This window comes from Hyperolius riggenbachi, chromosome 7 (assembly GCF_040937935.1).
Source record: "Hyperolius riggenbachi isolate aHypRig1 chromosome 7, aHypRig1.pri, whole genome shotgun sequence".
NCBI classification, from domain to species: Eukaryota; Metazoa; Chordata; class Amphibia; order Anura; family Hyperoliidae; genus Hyperolius; species Hyperolius riggenbachi.
The window spans coordinates 119,100,287-119,114,558 of NC_090652.1; the positions used below are offsets into that span (position 1 = coordinate 119,100,287).

At 43.1% G+C, this 14,272-nt stretch overlaps 1 protein-coding gene across 1 annotated transcript in view; it reads left to right on the plus strand.

Annotated features, from left to right (window-relative positions):
• BRI3 (brain protein I3) overlaps positions 1–14,272 on the plus strand; it is a 46,149-nt gene that overhangs the window by 21,488 nt on the left and 10,389 nt on the right. Inside the window, exon 2 of the mRNA XM_068244574.1 lies at positions 1,493–1,595. Within this exon, the coding sequence (XP_068100675.1) occupies positions 1,493–1,595 (103 nt within the window). The remainder of the gene's footprint in view (positions 1–1,492; positions 1,596–14,272) is intronic.

Genomic DNA, 14,272 nt, shown 5'->3' on the forward strand with positions numbered 1-14,272 from the left:
GTCGGTGGAATCCTAAACTGAGGAGTCGGAGTCGGTGGATTTTTGGACCGACTCCACAGCCCTGTGAAGAAGTCTGCCAAGCAGAACGATTTTATTAAAGAAAACCTATAGGATTGTTAGGTCAAAAATTTAGATGCTTACCTTGGTAGAGGCTCCCTCCCAACACACGAAGGACTTCATGGTAGATCCTGACCACACTACATTTTCCACTCTGTATACAATTGTGATCCTAAAATTGTACATGGGTAGATCATTTTGACTTTCTAATCTTTTTGGAACCTCTGCGCTATGGGACTATAAGAAAAACACATTGCAAGCATGGCACTATATGATTTTCGTACCCCCCCCCCCCCCCCATGCGGCATTAAGCCCCAAAAATCACAATCGTGCTGCACATAACGACCATGTGAAAAATTGTGATGCAGCATGATTGTTATCACGGTTTGCAGTGGAGAAGGGCTCCTAATATATTCTTCTGCACATTAGAGTAACTCACATGAACTCAGTCTTTCTCCTACCATATAGTCTCAGTGTTTTTCCCCGAATTTTTTTCTAGCCGGGTGGCATGAAAAAGTAGCCGGGTGGGGCAATATGAGAGAATGCAGGGCCGGTGCTTCTGTGTGCAACTCTGCTTACAGCATAGGAGAAGGTGAGCCGATGACAGCCGGGTGCTCACCAAAACTAGCCGGGTGCAGCACCTGGCTAAAAGCCTGGGGAGAACAGTCTGATCTTCCAAGACCCTCACTGGGCGGAAGCTAAGTAAGGCTCGCCTGTCTTGATTAAGTAGTCCGGGTTTTTTTTTTTTTTGTTTTTGGTTTTTTTTTTCCCCGTTATCTGCTTGTGCATGTTTGGATGAAGGCAACATTGGTTCACTGCACTACTTTTCATGTCGCATCTTGTTTAGTAAATTAGCTTCCTGTCAGTTATAATTGGCACAATTCCCAGCTACATTACATTTTTGTACATTCTGGAGTTATTAGCCTCCCACTGACTATCTCTACCCAACAAGGACTTACAACAGCAATAGTTGAAACCCTTCCTAATGTATCTAAAATTAAATTAAAAACATTTTCGGCTAAAGTTGAGCTTTATATTGCTACATATGGCTATATAAGCTTTATATTACTGCAAGTGATGAATTAAGAAATTACCTGTTATTGTCAGTATGTATTTCAATACCTGTGGGGCAACTCGTAGACGGATACATCAGCTCTCTGCTGGCTGGGTGTGTAGTGTCCTGCTGCTTCCCTTGAAGTGACAGTGGACTCTGCCAATCAGAGGATGAAACACGGGTTGGCTTCCTTGTCGTGCAGTGGGCACTCCAGACCAGGGGCACTTTGTTCCCCAACAAACTATGTGGCGCATCCTATAGAATAGTACACTCTGTAGAAGAATAGTCTGAATGACTGTTTGTACTTTATCTTTAGGATTGCATTAATAGAGGTGTGTTTTTGTTTTATATAACAGGTGTAATTATTTTTTCCCATTTCAGGATACATTGCACCGGCAGCTACCTACCCCGCCATCTATCCCATAGTCGCACAGCCAACAGCAACAACCTCTGTGGTAGTGGTTGGAGGGTGTCCGGCCTGCAGGTAAATCTACAGAACAGAAGACTTTGTTTAGCCAAAAGTTTTGTAATGTTATCCATAACATCCCATCTGTTTTTACTATCAAATAAGATCCCTCAAAGAATGAAAGCAGTAAACCACAGCAATTGATCATTATCGTTTTATACATCCCCCCCCCCCCCCCCCCCTTTTCTGTTCTTTTGTAACCAGGAGCCTGGCTTGCTGCTGCAAGTTACTGTGTTTTTAACTGGGAATGGTCAGTGAGATGCAAATAGGGTTTGTGCAGCATTTATGCAAATCATGTATGCAGCTTAAAAAGCGACCAATCAAATTTCACCTCTTTGGGATTTGTTTGGTCCCTTTTTTAGAGTGAACCCGAGGTGGGGGTGATATGGAGGCTGTCATATTTGTTTCCTTTTAAACAATACTAGTTGCCTAGCAGCCCTGCTGATCTATTTGGCTGCAGTAGGGTCTGAATGACACCAGAAACAAGCATGTGGCTAATCTGGTCAGTTCTGACAATGTCAAACGCCTAAAAAAAAATATAGGGAAATTTATTTTAAAAATTGCACAAATAAACCTTGTGGGAGCGACCAGAGCCCACCAACAGAAATCCTCTGTTGGTGGGCAGAAAAGTGTGGAGGGGGATTCACTGGTGTGCTGCGTTGTATGGCTCTGCAGCAAGCTTTTAAAGCTGCAGAGCCCAAAATTGTAAAAATAAAAAAAAAATAGCCTGGTCACTAGGGGGTTGTAAGCCTATGGTTCTGAAGTGGTTAAAGCTGCAGAAATTTTCATGCATTTACATAATCCTGCATTTACATAATCCTGCATCAGTTTGAAATTATTTGCATCTTATTGACCGTAACTAGTTTCTCAGGTTTCCTTTTTAAAGCGGTATCGTCACCATTAAAATCAAATTTCAACAGCAACTGGTCTGAGTGTATTAAGTGATAAAGATGCTAATCCTGCATTCAAAATTTCCAAAACTTTTTCTGCTGTTATGATTTGGCGTTATCACATACTTAAGGAACACTGGCCCTTTAGTAGTCGTGCCAAAGAATTGCATGCTGGGGGTTCTTTTTATCTATAATTTATTCCTCCTCTTTCCTTTTATTTCCCTGCCAGCTTCTTATCTGAAACCTAATCCCCCTACTCACTTGTGTTTACAAGCAAGGCTGAGGCGACTCAGCGATTGGAGGAGACAAGAAAAAAAGTAAAGGGCAGAAATGACATCACGAGTTAGCCTTAACTGTGGGCAAAAGACATGGCTCCCACCACTAAAAGAATTCTTGTCATTTACTATATAACATTCACTGAAATCAAAACGTGGACAGTATAATACATGTTATGTAAGTAGATCAAGGATTTATCTAGTATAGTATGGCTGATCCTACTGCTTTAAGACTATTTCAAAGTGTATAGATATTTATTTTTCTAGTTCAAAAGAAGAGTTGTCTGGCACTACAGTACCAGCAATGTTGGAGCTTTTATTTAACAAACAGTTATTTGTTTAGTGATACATGAGCATTCTCTTATCGGGTGTGTTCCTGAGGTGGGTTGGGGTCCGTGGGACAATAGATGCCAGGGGATGGTGCCTAGATTTATACTTACCTGGCAACCTCTCCTATACACAGGTGGGGTAATTTGTGCCTCAGCTACTTTGGATCCACCTAGCTGAGACACTAATAAAACCACCTGTGTATAGGTGAGATTGCCTGTAAAGCATGCACCGTTGGGGAGTCACGAGGACAGGTTTGAGAAACACTGCTCTAGTCCCTTGTAGTCCATCTGCTCGATCAGTGTCCTCCTGGTCTGCTCTGTTCTCCCGCAGTGGAGTTCATGATCTATGCCAGTGGCACTCCATTGCACATGCGCGTTCATAGCCGTGCGTGGCTGGGAGCACTCTGCCATAGTTACAGCAAACTGTGCATGTGCAGAATGATGCCGTCCACGGGAGCCTGATCAAAGGGCACGTTTGGCTGGGACCATACATGCACAATGGAGCATGTCTGGGCCAGTTGGGGAATTTACTGGGCCACACTGAGCAAGAACGGAGTGGCTCAGGAGGGGCTGGAAGAAGCTCCAGGTGAGTATAAATCTATACACATTAACTCGGGTACACTTTAAACACGCTACAGTATATGCTGAAAAAAATTGCCCTTTTATTTATGTCAAGATCTACATCCCTCTTTTGGATCACATTTGTCCACTGCAAGAGGTACTGAAAGGTTTTTGAATCAATAGGCGTGTGTTTACGGATGTGTGTGGACAGCTTATTTTAATACCAGGTTTCACACCTTTAATATATATAGACATGATCAATGAATGTATACACAGATGGAGAATAGAATAATATTCCTCAGCGCTGTCACTCCAATTCCCGCACTCTGTACAGCCTGCAGACACTTGGTGCTCAAAAGGGACAGGTGTCCGTCACCATAAACATATGCTGGAGTCAAGACTTGGCTCAATGCACGGGGGGGGGGGTACACTTTTTTTTTTTTTTTTTTTGTTTTTTTTTTTTTTTGTTCTCTGAGAGCTGCCTTTGCATTTAATTCATAACTGATTTAATTTATTAATCTTGAATTTTGAGCAGAAATGCTTTCTGAGGCCTGGGGCACACCAAAACTCGGTAGCAGATCCGCAAAATGCTAGTAGATTTGTAAACGTTTTTTTTTTTTTTTATTTATTTTTTAGGCATTTTGCTAGCGTTTTGCGGATTTCAGTGTAGCATATTTCATATATTGCTACAGTAAAGCTGTTACTGAACAGCTTCTGTAACAAAACCACCTGGCAAACCGCTCTGATCTGCTGTTTTTCAGAGCGGTTTGCGTTTTTCCAATACTTAACATTGAGGCAGAAACGCCTCCGCAATCCAGAAAAATGCCTCACCCCGGGAGGCTTTGTTTCTGCAAAACGCCTCCCGCTGTGGTGTGCACACCCCCATTGAAATACATTACCCTAGCTAAAAATGCTCAAAAGGCCGCTTGGTGTGCCCCAGCCCTAATGTGTCTGTCTGTTTAGGAGAGTCTGCAGTATCGGATAATGTCACATTTCTCACTTGATACAATTAGGTAAACACAAGATAACATCTCCAGTTCGGATGCGTCCAGCTTTCTCTGCACTGAGCTTGTAAATCCTGTGTTTAACTAGTTGAATGCTGTCCTAGTAAGAAAAAAAAAATGGTGGTAGTATATAATATGCTGTAAATAATCCTTTAGAGCAAAGAAATGCTGGGTTTCATTTAATAAGTATCTGGAAGTGCCTGTTCTCATTCCTGACCAGGTTTCAGCCTTTCGCCTTTATCAGGAAATTGGAGTGAAAGCTCTGTGAGCAATATTATTCTATATAATTTTATTTATTTTTTTCATTGTGGATTGGAACCCTCTGGCTGTTGACTATTGCTACTTGTGTTTGCACCAGCACTTGTATACTTTGACAACCTATACACAGATGGAAATTGATCCAGCTGGGACCCACTAGAGCGCTTTCAGTCGTGATTTGGAATCACTGGCGATAAAAGCACTAGGCTAATGAAAGTTGATGGAGAAGCATTTGCAGAACGATTTGGGGACAGCAGTTCCTAAAACCATGGTTCCTGAAATCGTTACACTTTTTTTAAGTTGCAAAATCGATATTTTTGAGAGCGTTTTGCATTGGCAAGTGGTTCCCAGTCCTAATGCTGTTCAAAGCAGCTGAATTTGAGATTCCTTCATTGTAAAATGCTGGTGTACTCTGCTACAGTACTGTAAATGGGGTTCAGTGAACCTTTCACACAGCTGCTTTTCAGGCTGCAACAAAAGAAATGGCAAAGTGCACAGATTCTGTTCAAGGACTTCTGTATATTTACCATTTATCTAAAACTGTATTTCACAAACCTCCTCAGCACGATGAGCATTACCAGCTTTTCAAACTTCAGCTCTCAAGGCTTATACACACATCCAACATAATGCACAACATGACCAACCGCACGACAAGTCGTTTACACAAGTACGTACACACACACACCAATCAACTAACCAACCAATTCACTTAAATACTGCATGTGCAAGCTAAACGACAAACTGCACATGTCCATGTTCAAAAAACAACAAAGTTGTTCAAACGGCTTGTCCACACGTGTCTAACCTGCAAGATATTTGATCCGCTGGATGCATCTGGCAAACAGCCTTTCATCTTGTTGTTTGCCAGCCGTACACACGTCCAACTGTCTAACAGACCGCGTTTAGATGATCGTTGGGCAGATTGGTTGGACATGTGTACGAGCCTCAGACCCAGCTGTCCTGACCTTGAGATAAATTCAGTGTTTTAGAGTGATTACAAAGTAAAGCCTCGTACACACACCTACTTGAGGTGGCCTTTATAGGGTGTGTATACGGCAGCAGGTGACCCCCCAACCCGTGAGCAATCCACCGGGGGATCTATTCAACCCCATAGATGCTGCTCCCCCGCCTACTGCATGATGTCATGCATGTGCTGCTTGTCGTCCCCCTGCATAGCAACACAGCGCGTTGTCGGCTACACAGCCCACACGTGTGTGTACAGCCCAACCCAGTAATGTCGCCCAAGGCGATCTGGTCCTGATCCCCAACGGGCGACATACTTCAAAGGGGTGTACGCACCTTAACCCATTTGCGTTCCGTCGGTTTCACTTGAGAAATGTTCACCTCCCATTCATTAGCCTATAACTTTATAACTACTTATCACAATGAACTGATCTATCTTGTTTTTTCCGCCACCAATAAGGCTTTCTTTGGGGGGTACATTTTGCTAAGAGCCACTTTACTGTAAATGCATTTTAACAGGAAGAATAAGAAAAAAACGGAAAAAATCATTATTTCTCAGTTTTCAGCCATTATAGTTTTAAAATAATACATGCCTCCATAATTAAAACTCACGTATTGTATTTGCCCATATGTCCCGGTTATTACACCGTTAAAATTATGTCCCTATCACAATGTATGGCGACCATATTTTATTTGGAAATAAAGGTGCATTTTTTCCGTTTTGCATCTATCACTATTTACAAGTTTTAAAAAAAATATAGAAATATACCCTTTTTACATTGATATTTAAAAAGTTTAGACCCTTAGGTAAATTAACTTTTTTTTTTTTTTTTTTTTACATTTTATTTGGGTAGTTTTGGGAGGGTGGGATGTAAACTATAGGTTTATAATGTAAATGTGTGTTGTTTTTTTATTTTTTACTTTTAGTTGTAGTTTTTACTTTTTTGGCCACAAGATGGCGGCCATGAGTTTGTTTACATTATGTCACTCTAACCGTAACATACGCTTAGAGCGACGCATGGGGGAGGTAACAGCCAGAAAAGGCGCAGCTTCCGAGAGAAGCTGTCGCTTTTTCAGCGGGGGAGAGGCATCAGTGATCGGGCACCATAGCCTGATTCACTGATTGCCTGGCTAACGAACCGCGGGCCGGAAGTGCGCGTGTGCACGCACGTGATCGGCCGCGGGAGCGCACATGGTTCCTGGACCAAAATAGGTTAAAGGACCGCTATTGCGTAAATCATACAATTTAAAGTACATATAAACATATACAAAAAAGTACTTTTTGAAAAAAAAAAAAAAGAGTAAAATGAGCCAAAAGTTACTTTTCTCCTATGTTGCTGTGACTTACAGTAGGTAGTAGAAATCTGACAGAACCGACAGGTTTTAGACCAGCTAATCTCCTCATTGGGTATTCTCAGTGTTTTTCTTCATTTTTAAAAGCACTTAGTAAATGGCAGTTGCTCCATCCAACTGCCAAAAAAACTGTGCAGTGAGTGGGTAGGCTGGCTAGCATATTTGTATAAATCCTTTTCAAGGAGTGTCCTTTTGTAAAGAATAAAGGCCATGCTGAGAATCCGCCATGAGGAAATGAGCTGGTCCAAAACCTGTGGGTAATGTCAGATTTCTACTATCTACTGTAAGTGACAGCAACATAGGAGAGAAGTACCGTATTTTTCGGAATATAAGACGCACTTTTTCTCCCCCAAAAGTGGGGAGAAAAAGTCAGTGCGTTTTATATTCCAAATGTTAACAATTTAGCACTGGCATATTGGCCTCAGCCAGGCAGTATGTGCGGCCATTTGTCCCCCTCTTATGCGCAGCCCTGGAGTTATAAGAGCCACCAGTCAGATGCGGGTCAGTGCAGAGCGGCAGGTATGGCAGCATACTGTGGCCGCGATCGGTATGTATGTCGGGGAGGCGGCCGGAGATCAGCCTGCTTGGCACTAAGTAAGAGGCATGCTATTCATGCAGAGCGCAGCGGAAGGCGTTATTACCGATCCGGGATCCAGCCGACGAGTCCGCCATCTGCTTCTCTATCTTCAATACCGGCTCGCGCTGATCCCCGTCCTGTTACTTCCTGGTCTGACGCTCTCTCACTGCGTGACCCTGACGCACGTGAGCCGCCGAGGTCACGCAGTGAGAGAGCGTCAGACCAGGAAGTAACAGGACGGGGATCAGCGCGAGCCGGTATTGAAGATAGAGAAGCAGATGGAGGACTCGTCGGCTGGATCCCGGATCGGTAATAACGCCTTCCGCTGCGCTCTGCATGAATAGCATGCCTCTTACTTAGTGCCAAGCAGGCTGATCTCCGGCCGCCTCCCCGACATACATACCGATCGCGGCCACAGTATGCTGCCATACCTGCCGCTCTGCACTGACCCGCATCTGACTGGTGGCTCTTATAATTCCAGGGCTGCGTATAAGAGGGGGACAAATGGCCGCACATACTGCCTGGCTGAGGCCCACTGGCTGCCTAAAGGGGTCTCTTTGGCTACCAACAGGGGGTCAAAAAAACCGGAAAAGCATAATGAATGTGGTTAATGGAGCTGCTGGGGGTGGCAGGGGGTTAGTGTAGCTTGTAAGGTAGCAGGCATTAGTGTAGCTTAGATAGAGATCTTGGGAAGGGGGCAATGTCCACAAGACGCTCCTGGAACTTGGACGCACCTAGGTAAACTGTATTTTTTATTTTCCCCGATTTTTATCCTCTAAACCTAGGTGCGTCTTATATTCCGGAGCGTCTTATATTCCGAAAAATACGGTAATTTATGTCTCATTTTACTCTGTAAAAAAAAAAAAAGTACTTCTATTGTGCATGTGTTTTACATTTATTTTAAATTTGACACTTTTTCGCGATAGTGGTCCTTTAAAGGGAACCTAAACTGAGGATATGGATTTTTCCTTTTAAAATTAATACCGGTTACCTGACGGAGAGTCAGCTGATCCTGTGCCTCTAATACTTTGTCACAGCCCCTCAACAAGCATGCAGATCAGGTGCTCTGACTGAAGTCAGACTGGATTAGCTGCATCCTTGTTTCAGGTGTGTGATTCAGCCACTACAGCCAAAGAAATCAGCAGGACAGCCAGGCAAATGGTATTGTTTAAAAGGAAACATCCATATCCCTCTCAGTTTAGGTTCCTTTTTAAGGAATAGCGGTTTAGTAGATTCAGTGATCAGAGTAATGTAGAATAAGATGTAATCAGTTCTGTTCGTCGCATGTGTTGGTGTGTGACCTGTAAGTGGGAAAAAAAAATACTTCTTTCCCCCGCCATTCTGTAACGAGACCTAGAAATAACGATGTGTAAACCGTACAATAAGGGAGGGATCACACTTGCGTCCACAGGAAACACAGATGATGCCACACAGGTGTTTTGCCGCATTGGGCTCTATTCACAAAACTTCCCATAATTGACTTATCACCTATTTGATAAAAAAAATCACATTTCAGCACATTTACAAGCAAAATAATCACTCAAAGTAAGTTATTCCTGATTAACTTCATTTCAATTTTACAATTCTTACCTTATTTTATATTATGTTTTTGCGCTTTAGAAGCTTAAACATGTAACATAGATATAATGAAAACACAGGAAAACTGGTGAAAAAGCTTTGTGAATCATGCCGAATATGTGGAAAAGTAGTGCAAGGTTTTTTTTTTTTGTTTTTTTTAACAAAACACTATACAGGATCACAAATGGCTCCTGAAAAAACACATCGGCCCCATAGGAAAGCATTACTTGTGGCAAACCGCATGCAATTTCAACAAGTGTGACCCCTGCCTTAGAGGTACCTAGTAACTTCATTTCAGCTCTTCATACCCATTTATAGGCCAACTTCAGACACTGTTGTAAATGTAGCATCTGATAGCTTGGTGAACTGTGTGCCCAAGTGTTACCTTTATTATGTGAAAGGAGGCTTCTGCAGCTATGGTTCCTCTTTTAAAAAAATGGTTACGTGACCTTAAAGTCACGCTTAGGTAAACTGAGCAAGTGATGATGAAATGCATGCTAAGAGGTTACTGTCAGTGAAAAGTGCATGAGAAATATGTATTTGTCTACTGGAGTAAGACCTGCAGATTGGCACTGTTGCTAATAGTGTCAGGAGGTAGTATCACTCCTTCAGGCTGGGATCACATATGACGCAGCGTGAAAGGTAGCGTTTTTTGGTATGTGGAGTTTTTTTTTTTTTTTTTTATGCGATTTGCGTGCGTTTTTACGTGTTTGCATATACAAAACGCATATGCCTTTTGTATGCGTTTTTCATGCGTTTTTTTTTTTTCTTTTGCGTTTTATGCAAATCACTAGGAAAGCAACAGGAAGCGAAAATGCATCACTAAACAATTTTTTTTCTTTTTTTTTAAGCAAACGCGCATGAAAAATGCATACCATTGCGTTCCCGTTAACTTTCATTATGTGCATTTTGGCAGCCATCCTGCATATTATGCAACAGAACCAGCGTTTTGCAAAACATACTGTAAAACGCATATGCGTTTTTTACATCTGCTCTTTCCTGCGGCCCATAGACTTCCATTAGCGGCAAAAATGCAGCGTTTTACGCAACGTTAGCATTTCTGCTTTGCGTGCACCCAGCCTTAAACTTTTTAGTCCCATATTGACCAATGAGGGAGTTTGTGAGCTTTGCTGTTTTTTTTTTTTTGTTTTTTTTTTTTACCGCAATTTTAATGAACGTGAATGGAAGAAATGTTTTTAAAAATTGCTCAGAAAAGCGCTTAGTGTGGATCTGGCCTATATATTTTTCTGAGCAATTTGGAAACTCTTGCCAGTATAATGCTATGAGTGTGATCCCACTTGAGCCATTTGATTTTATAAAATTCCCCATAGCATTTGCATTAGCAAGAGCTTTTTCAAATCGCTAGCGATTAGATATCGCTACTAGTGGGTTTCTGGCTTTACTCTGCTTGGTCATAGCTGCTTGCTTTGTAAACATGAGCACAGCAAGATCACATTTCACACATCTTCACACTGAACTGCCCTCAGCCAATCAGTGAGGAACAGGAATGTGGGAGGGGTGATGACAAGTTCCTTCTGACGGCAATCTACCAAATAGAGCCAGGCTGACGGATAAGTTCTATTATAGCAGAAACTTTTCTGATGAGATTGGAGTGCTTGCAATGCAGAGTGAGGTACCAGGCTGCATAATGAACACACTGCAGTAGGTAGATGGAATTTGATTTTGTGGCTGACTCTTTAACCACTTGAGGACCGCAGTGTTAAACCCCCCTAAAGACCAGGCCATTTTTCATGAAATGGGCCTCTGCAGCTTTAAGGCCTCGCCGCAGGGCCGCACAACTCGGCACTCTAGTGATTTCCCCCCCCCCCCCCCTTTTCTCCCCACCAACAGAACTTTATGTTGGTGGGGTCTGATTGGTCCCCCAATGTTTATTTTTTGCCAAATATTTTTAAATTTTTTTTTTTTTTGTATTAAATTTGTGTATTTCTTGAAACATTTTTTTTCCCCTCCCCCAGTCAACCAATTACAGCGATCGGCTGTGATAGGCTTCAGCGTATCACAGCGGATCGCTTCTGTGTGCCCCAGGGGGATAGCCATGTCACACGGCTGTCCCCAGTACAGCACTGCCGTAGATCGCAGTGCTGTACTATGTAAATAGAGGGCAGTTTTGCTGTCTAACAGTCTTCTAGCGGCGATGCATGCACGATCTCCAGCAAAACGGGCAGCAGGACCTTACGCCAATCGGCGTTAGACGGTCCTGGGGCTGCTGCCATGTCCACGCCTATCGGCTAGTAGTTAAGCAGCCCAGCTGAATGAGTTGTCAGCATGGTCAAAGTTTCTGAAAATAAAAGCCTGTTATAATGAATTAACTGTGAGAAGCTAAATACTCCCATTCTCATAATGTCCAGCCCTCTGAATTCTATTACGTTAGTTCACATGACTAGCAGCTGGTACATTACATTGTAGCCAGTTAAGTTTACTGCTCCCTTTTTATATACAGTATATGTGATTTCTGACATCCGCATGAATTACAGGAACATTTTTATAAGCTTTGTGACATGGAAAGACACTGTGTGGCTGTCTCATATCATGGTTGCCTATGATGGGAAAACACGTGAGGAAGTAATACGAGAGGCTCCTGTGTTCTCCTTTCAGTCATACTCAAGCTCCTAATTCTGAATCGTATCAGAATTAGGAGCTTGAGTATGGCAGCCGTTGTCTGTAATCAGGTGCTTACGGCTTTCTTGCAGTCACCTAACCAGCACCCAAACATTAGGTTTCTTTAGTGTATACTGTATGTGTGTACACCAAGGGGCCAAAAAATTGACACTCTCTAAATGGGCCAATATACCTAACGATTTTCCCGCCGATATACAACAGATTCTATCACTGATAGAATCTGCTGTGAAATCGTTGCGCAAAAGTTGACCGAACGTTCGATTTCCGACCGAAATCAATCAATCATTCCTGTCGTTTCTGTCCGTGCGGAGGATTTCACTCGATCGCCGGCGGGTTAGGAGTGCGTCGATATCGGCGTTTGAATGTCCGCAATACATTACCTGTTCCGCCGGCCCGTGTCACCGCTGCTTCTTCTCTGCTGAGCTTCAAGTCTGGCAGGCTTCACTTCTTCCTGTCCCGGCAGGAAGTTTTAAACAGTAGAGCGCTCTCTACTGTTTAAACTTCCCCAGACAGGAAGTGAAGCTGGAGCCGAGCGTGGAGAAGACAGCGGAGACCGGGGGGCTCGCGCTGGCCGGATCAGGTAATGTATGCAGGGGGGGGGGCGGCAGCTTCACAGATGGTGATCGGTTTCATGCTGAAATCAATTCACAATCTGTTTGCAGTAAAGGCAGCCATACGATCCCTCTCTGATCAGAGAGGGATCTATCTGTTGGTCGATCTGATGGCAAATCGACCAGTGTATGGCCACCTTAATAAAGAATTGGTCCACCTTTGATCCCTATAATAACAGCCGATATTCTACTTGGCATGAACTCAGAAAGATGCTGATACTGTTGCTGAGGAATGTTGGACCATGCTGACATAGTGGCAGCTCTAAGTTGGGTCAGATTGGATGGTGGAGTTTCCAAGCTTTGAAGTGATCTTTCGAATTAGTCCCACAAATGCTTAAAAGTATTGAAGTCAGGGGACTGAGCTGGTCATGGAAGCAGGTTAAACTCTGACTGGTCCTCAAACCAAATGGAGACTGCTCGAGCACGGTGGCAAAGGCCCACAACAGGCGTCTTTTGCTATTTTTCTGTGACCCTAAAGGCACCCTTGATGGTCTCCTGCTGCTAAAGCCCATCCTTTGCTAATCAGGCAGCTTTGGGGTAACAGCGGTCTTCATTTTCTGAATGTAACTGGTGGTGGACACCGGAGGGAATGGGAAGGGGGACACTCATTGGAGGTGGCAGAGGTGACGGAGGACAGCAACATTGGGCGCGAAGGACAGTGGACACTGGATGGGAGGGGGGCGAAGGACAGCGGAAAATTGAGTCCGAAAATCTGGTATTTGGTCTATAAGACTCAATGACTTGTTCTTGCCATCTTGGCTTAAAGTCCAATGTGTTTATAAGTCCCCTGAGTTTGTTTAAAGATGCAGCACACCCAATCTTTAAACCATAACAAACTCACCAGTGCCTCGTTCCCCTTTTATACCTCACCCGCCAGAAGCTGCTGCATCACACTGTTATCTTTCCCTTCCTCCCCATAGCAACACCTATCACTTTTAAAGGGAACTTGACGTGAGAAGCATATGGAGACTGCCATATTTATTTCCTTTGAAACAGTTGTGTTGCAGCCCTGCTGATCATCTACCTCTGTGTTTAGCCATAGACCCTGAATAAGCATGTAGCTTAGATGTTTCTGACAAGATTAGCTGCATACTTGTTTCATGTGTGTGATTCAGATACTACTGCAGCTTAGATAGGAACTTCAGCCTAAACAAACATACTATCATTAAGGTACATTAGTTATGTTAATTTAAAATAGGTTGGTAATATTTCTTACCCATGCTTGTTTAAAAGAACAAGCAAATGTTTATTTCATGGAGGCAGCAGCCATCTTTTTGGTTGAAAGGAAGTGACAGGGAGCATGATGTGTCCTGAACACCCCTCTCAGTTGCTAAGCAACAAGAACATCATCATCAGAAATCACATCATGCTTTGCACAGCATCAGGGGAAAAATGTCAGGGCAGTTTTCTTTGATGGGGCAGAGCTTGGCTTCTGTGCAGCTAAAATGAGGCTTGGGTAAGAAAAGCAAAGTTCTGATGCTGTGAAACTGTTAAAAAAAACACCAAGCCTTTTCAGTACTGCTGAGTAGACTTTTAGTCTGGAGGTTCACTTTAAAAGATCAGCAGGATGTCAGGCAACTGGTATTGCTTAAAAGGAAGTGAATATATCCCTCCCTATCCCTTTCACTTTAGGTTTCATTTAAGGTACAAAATCCT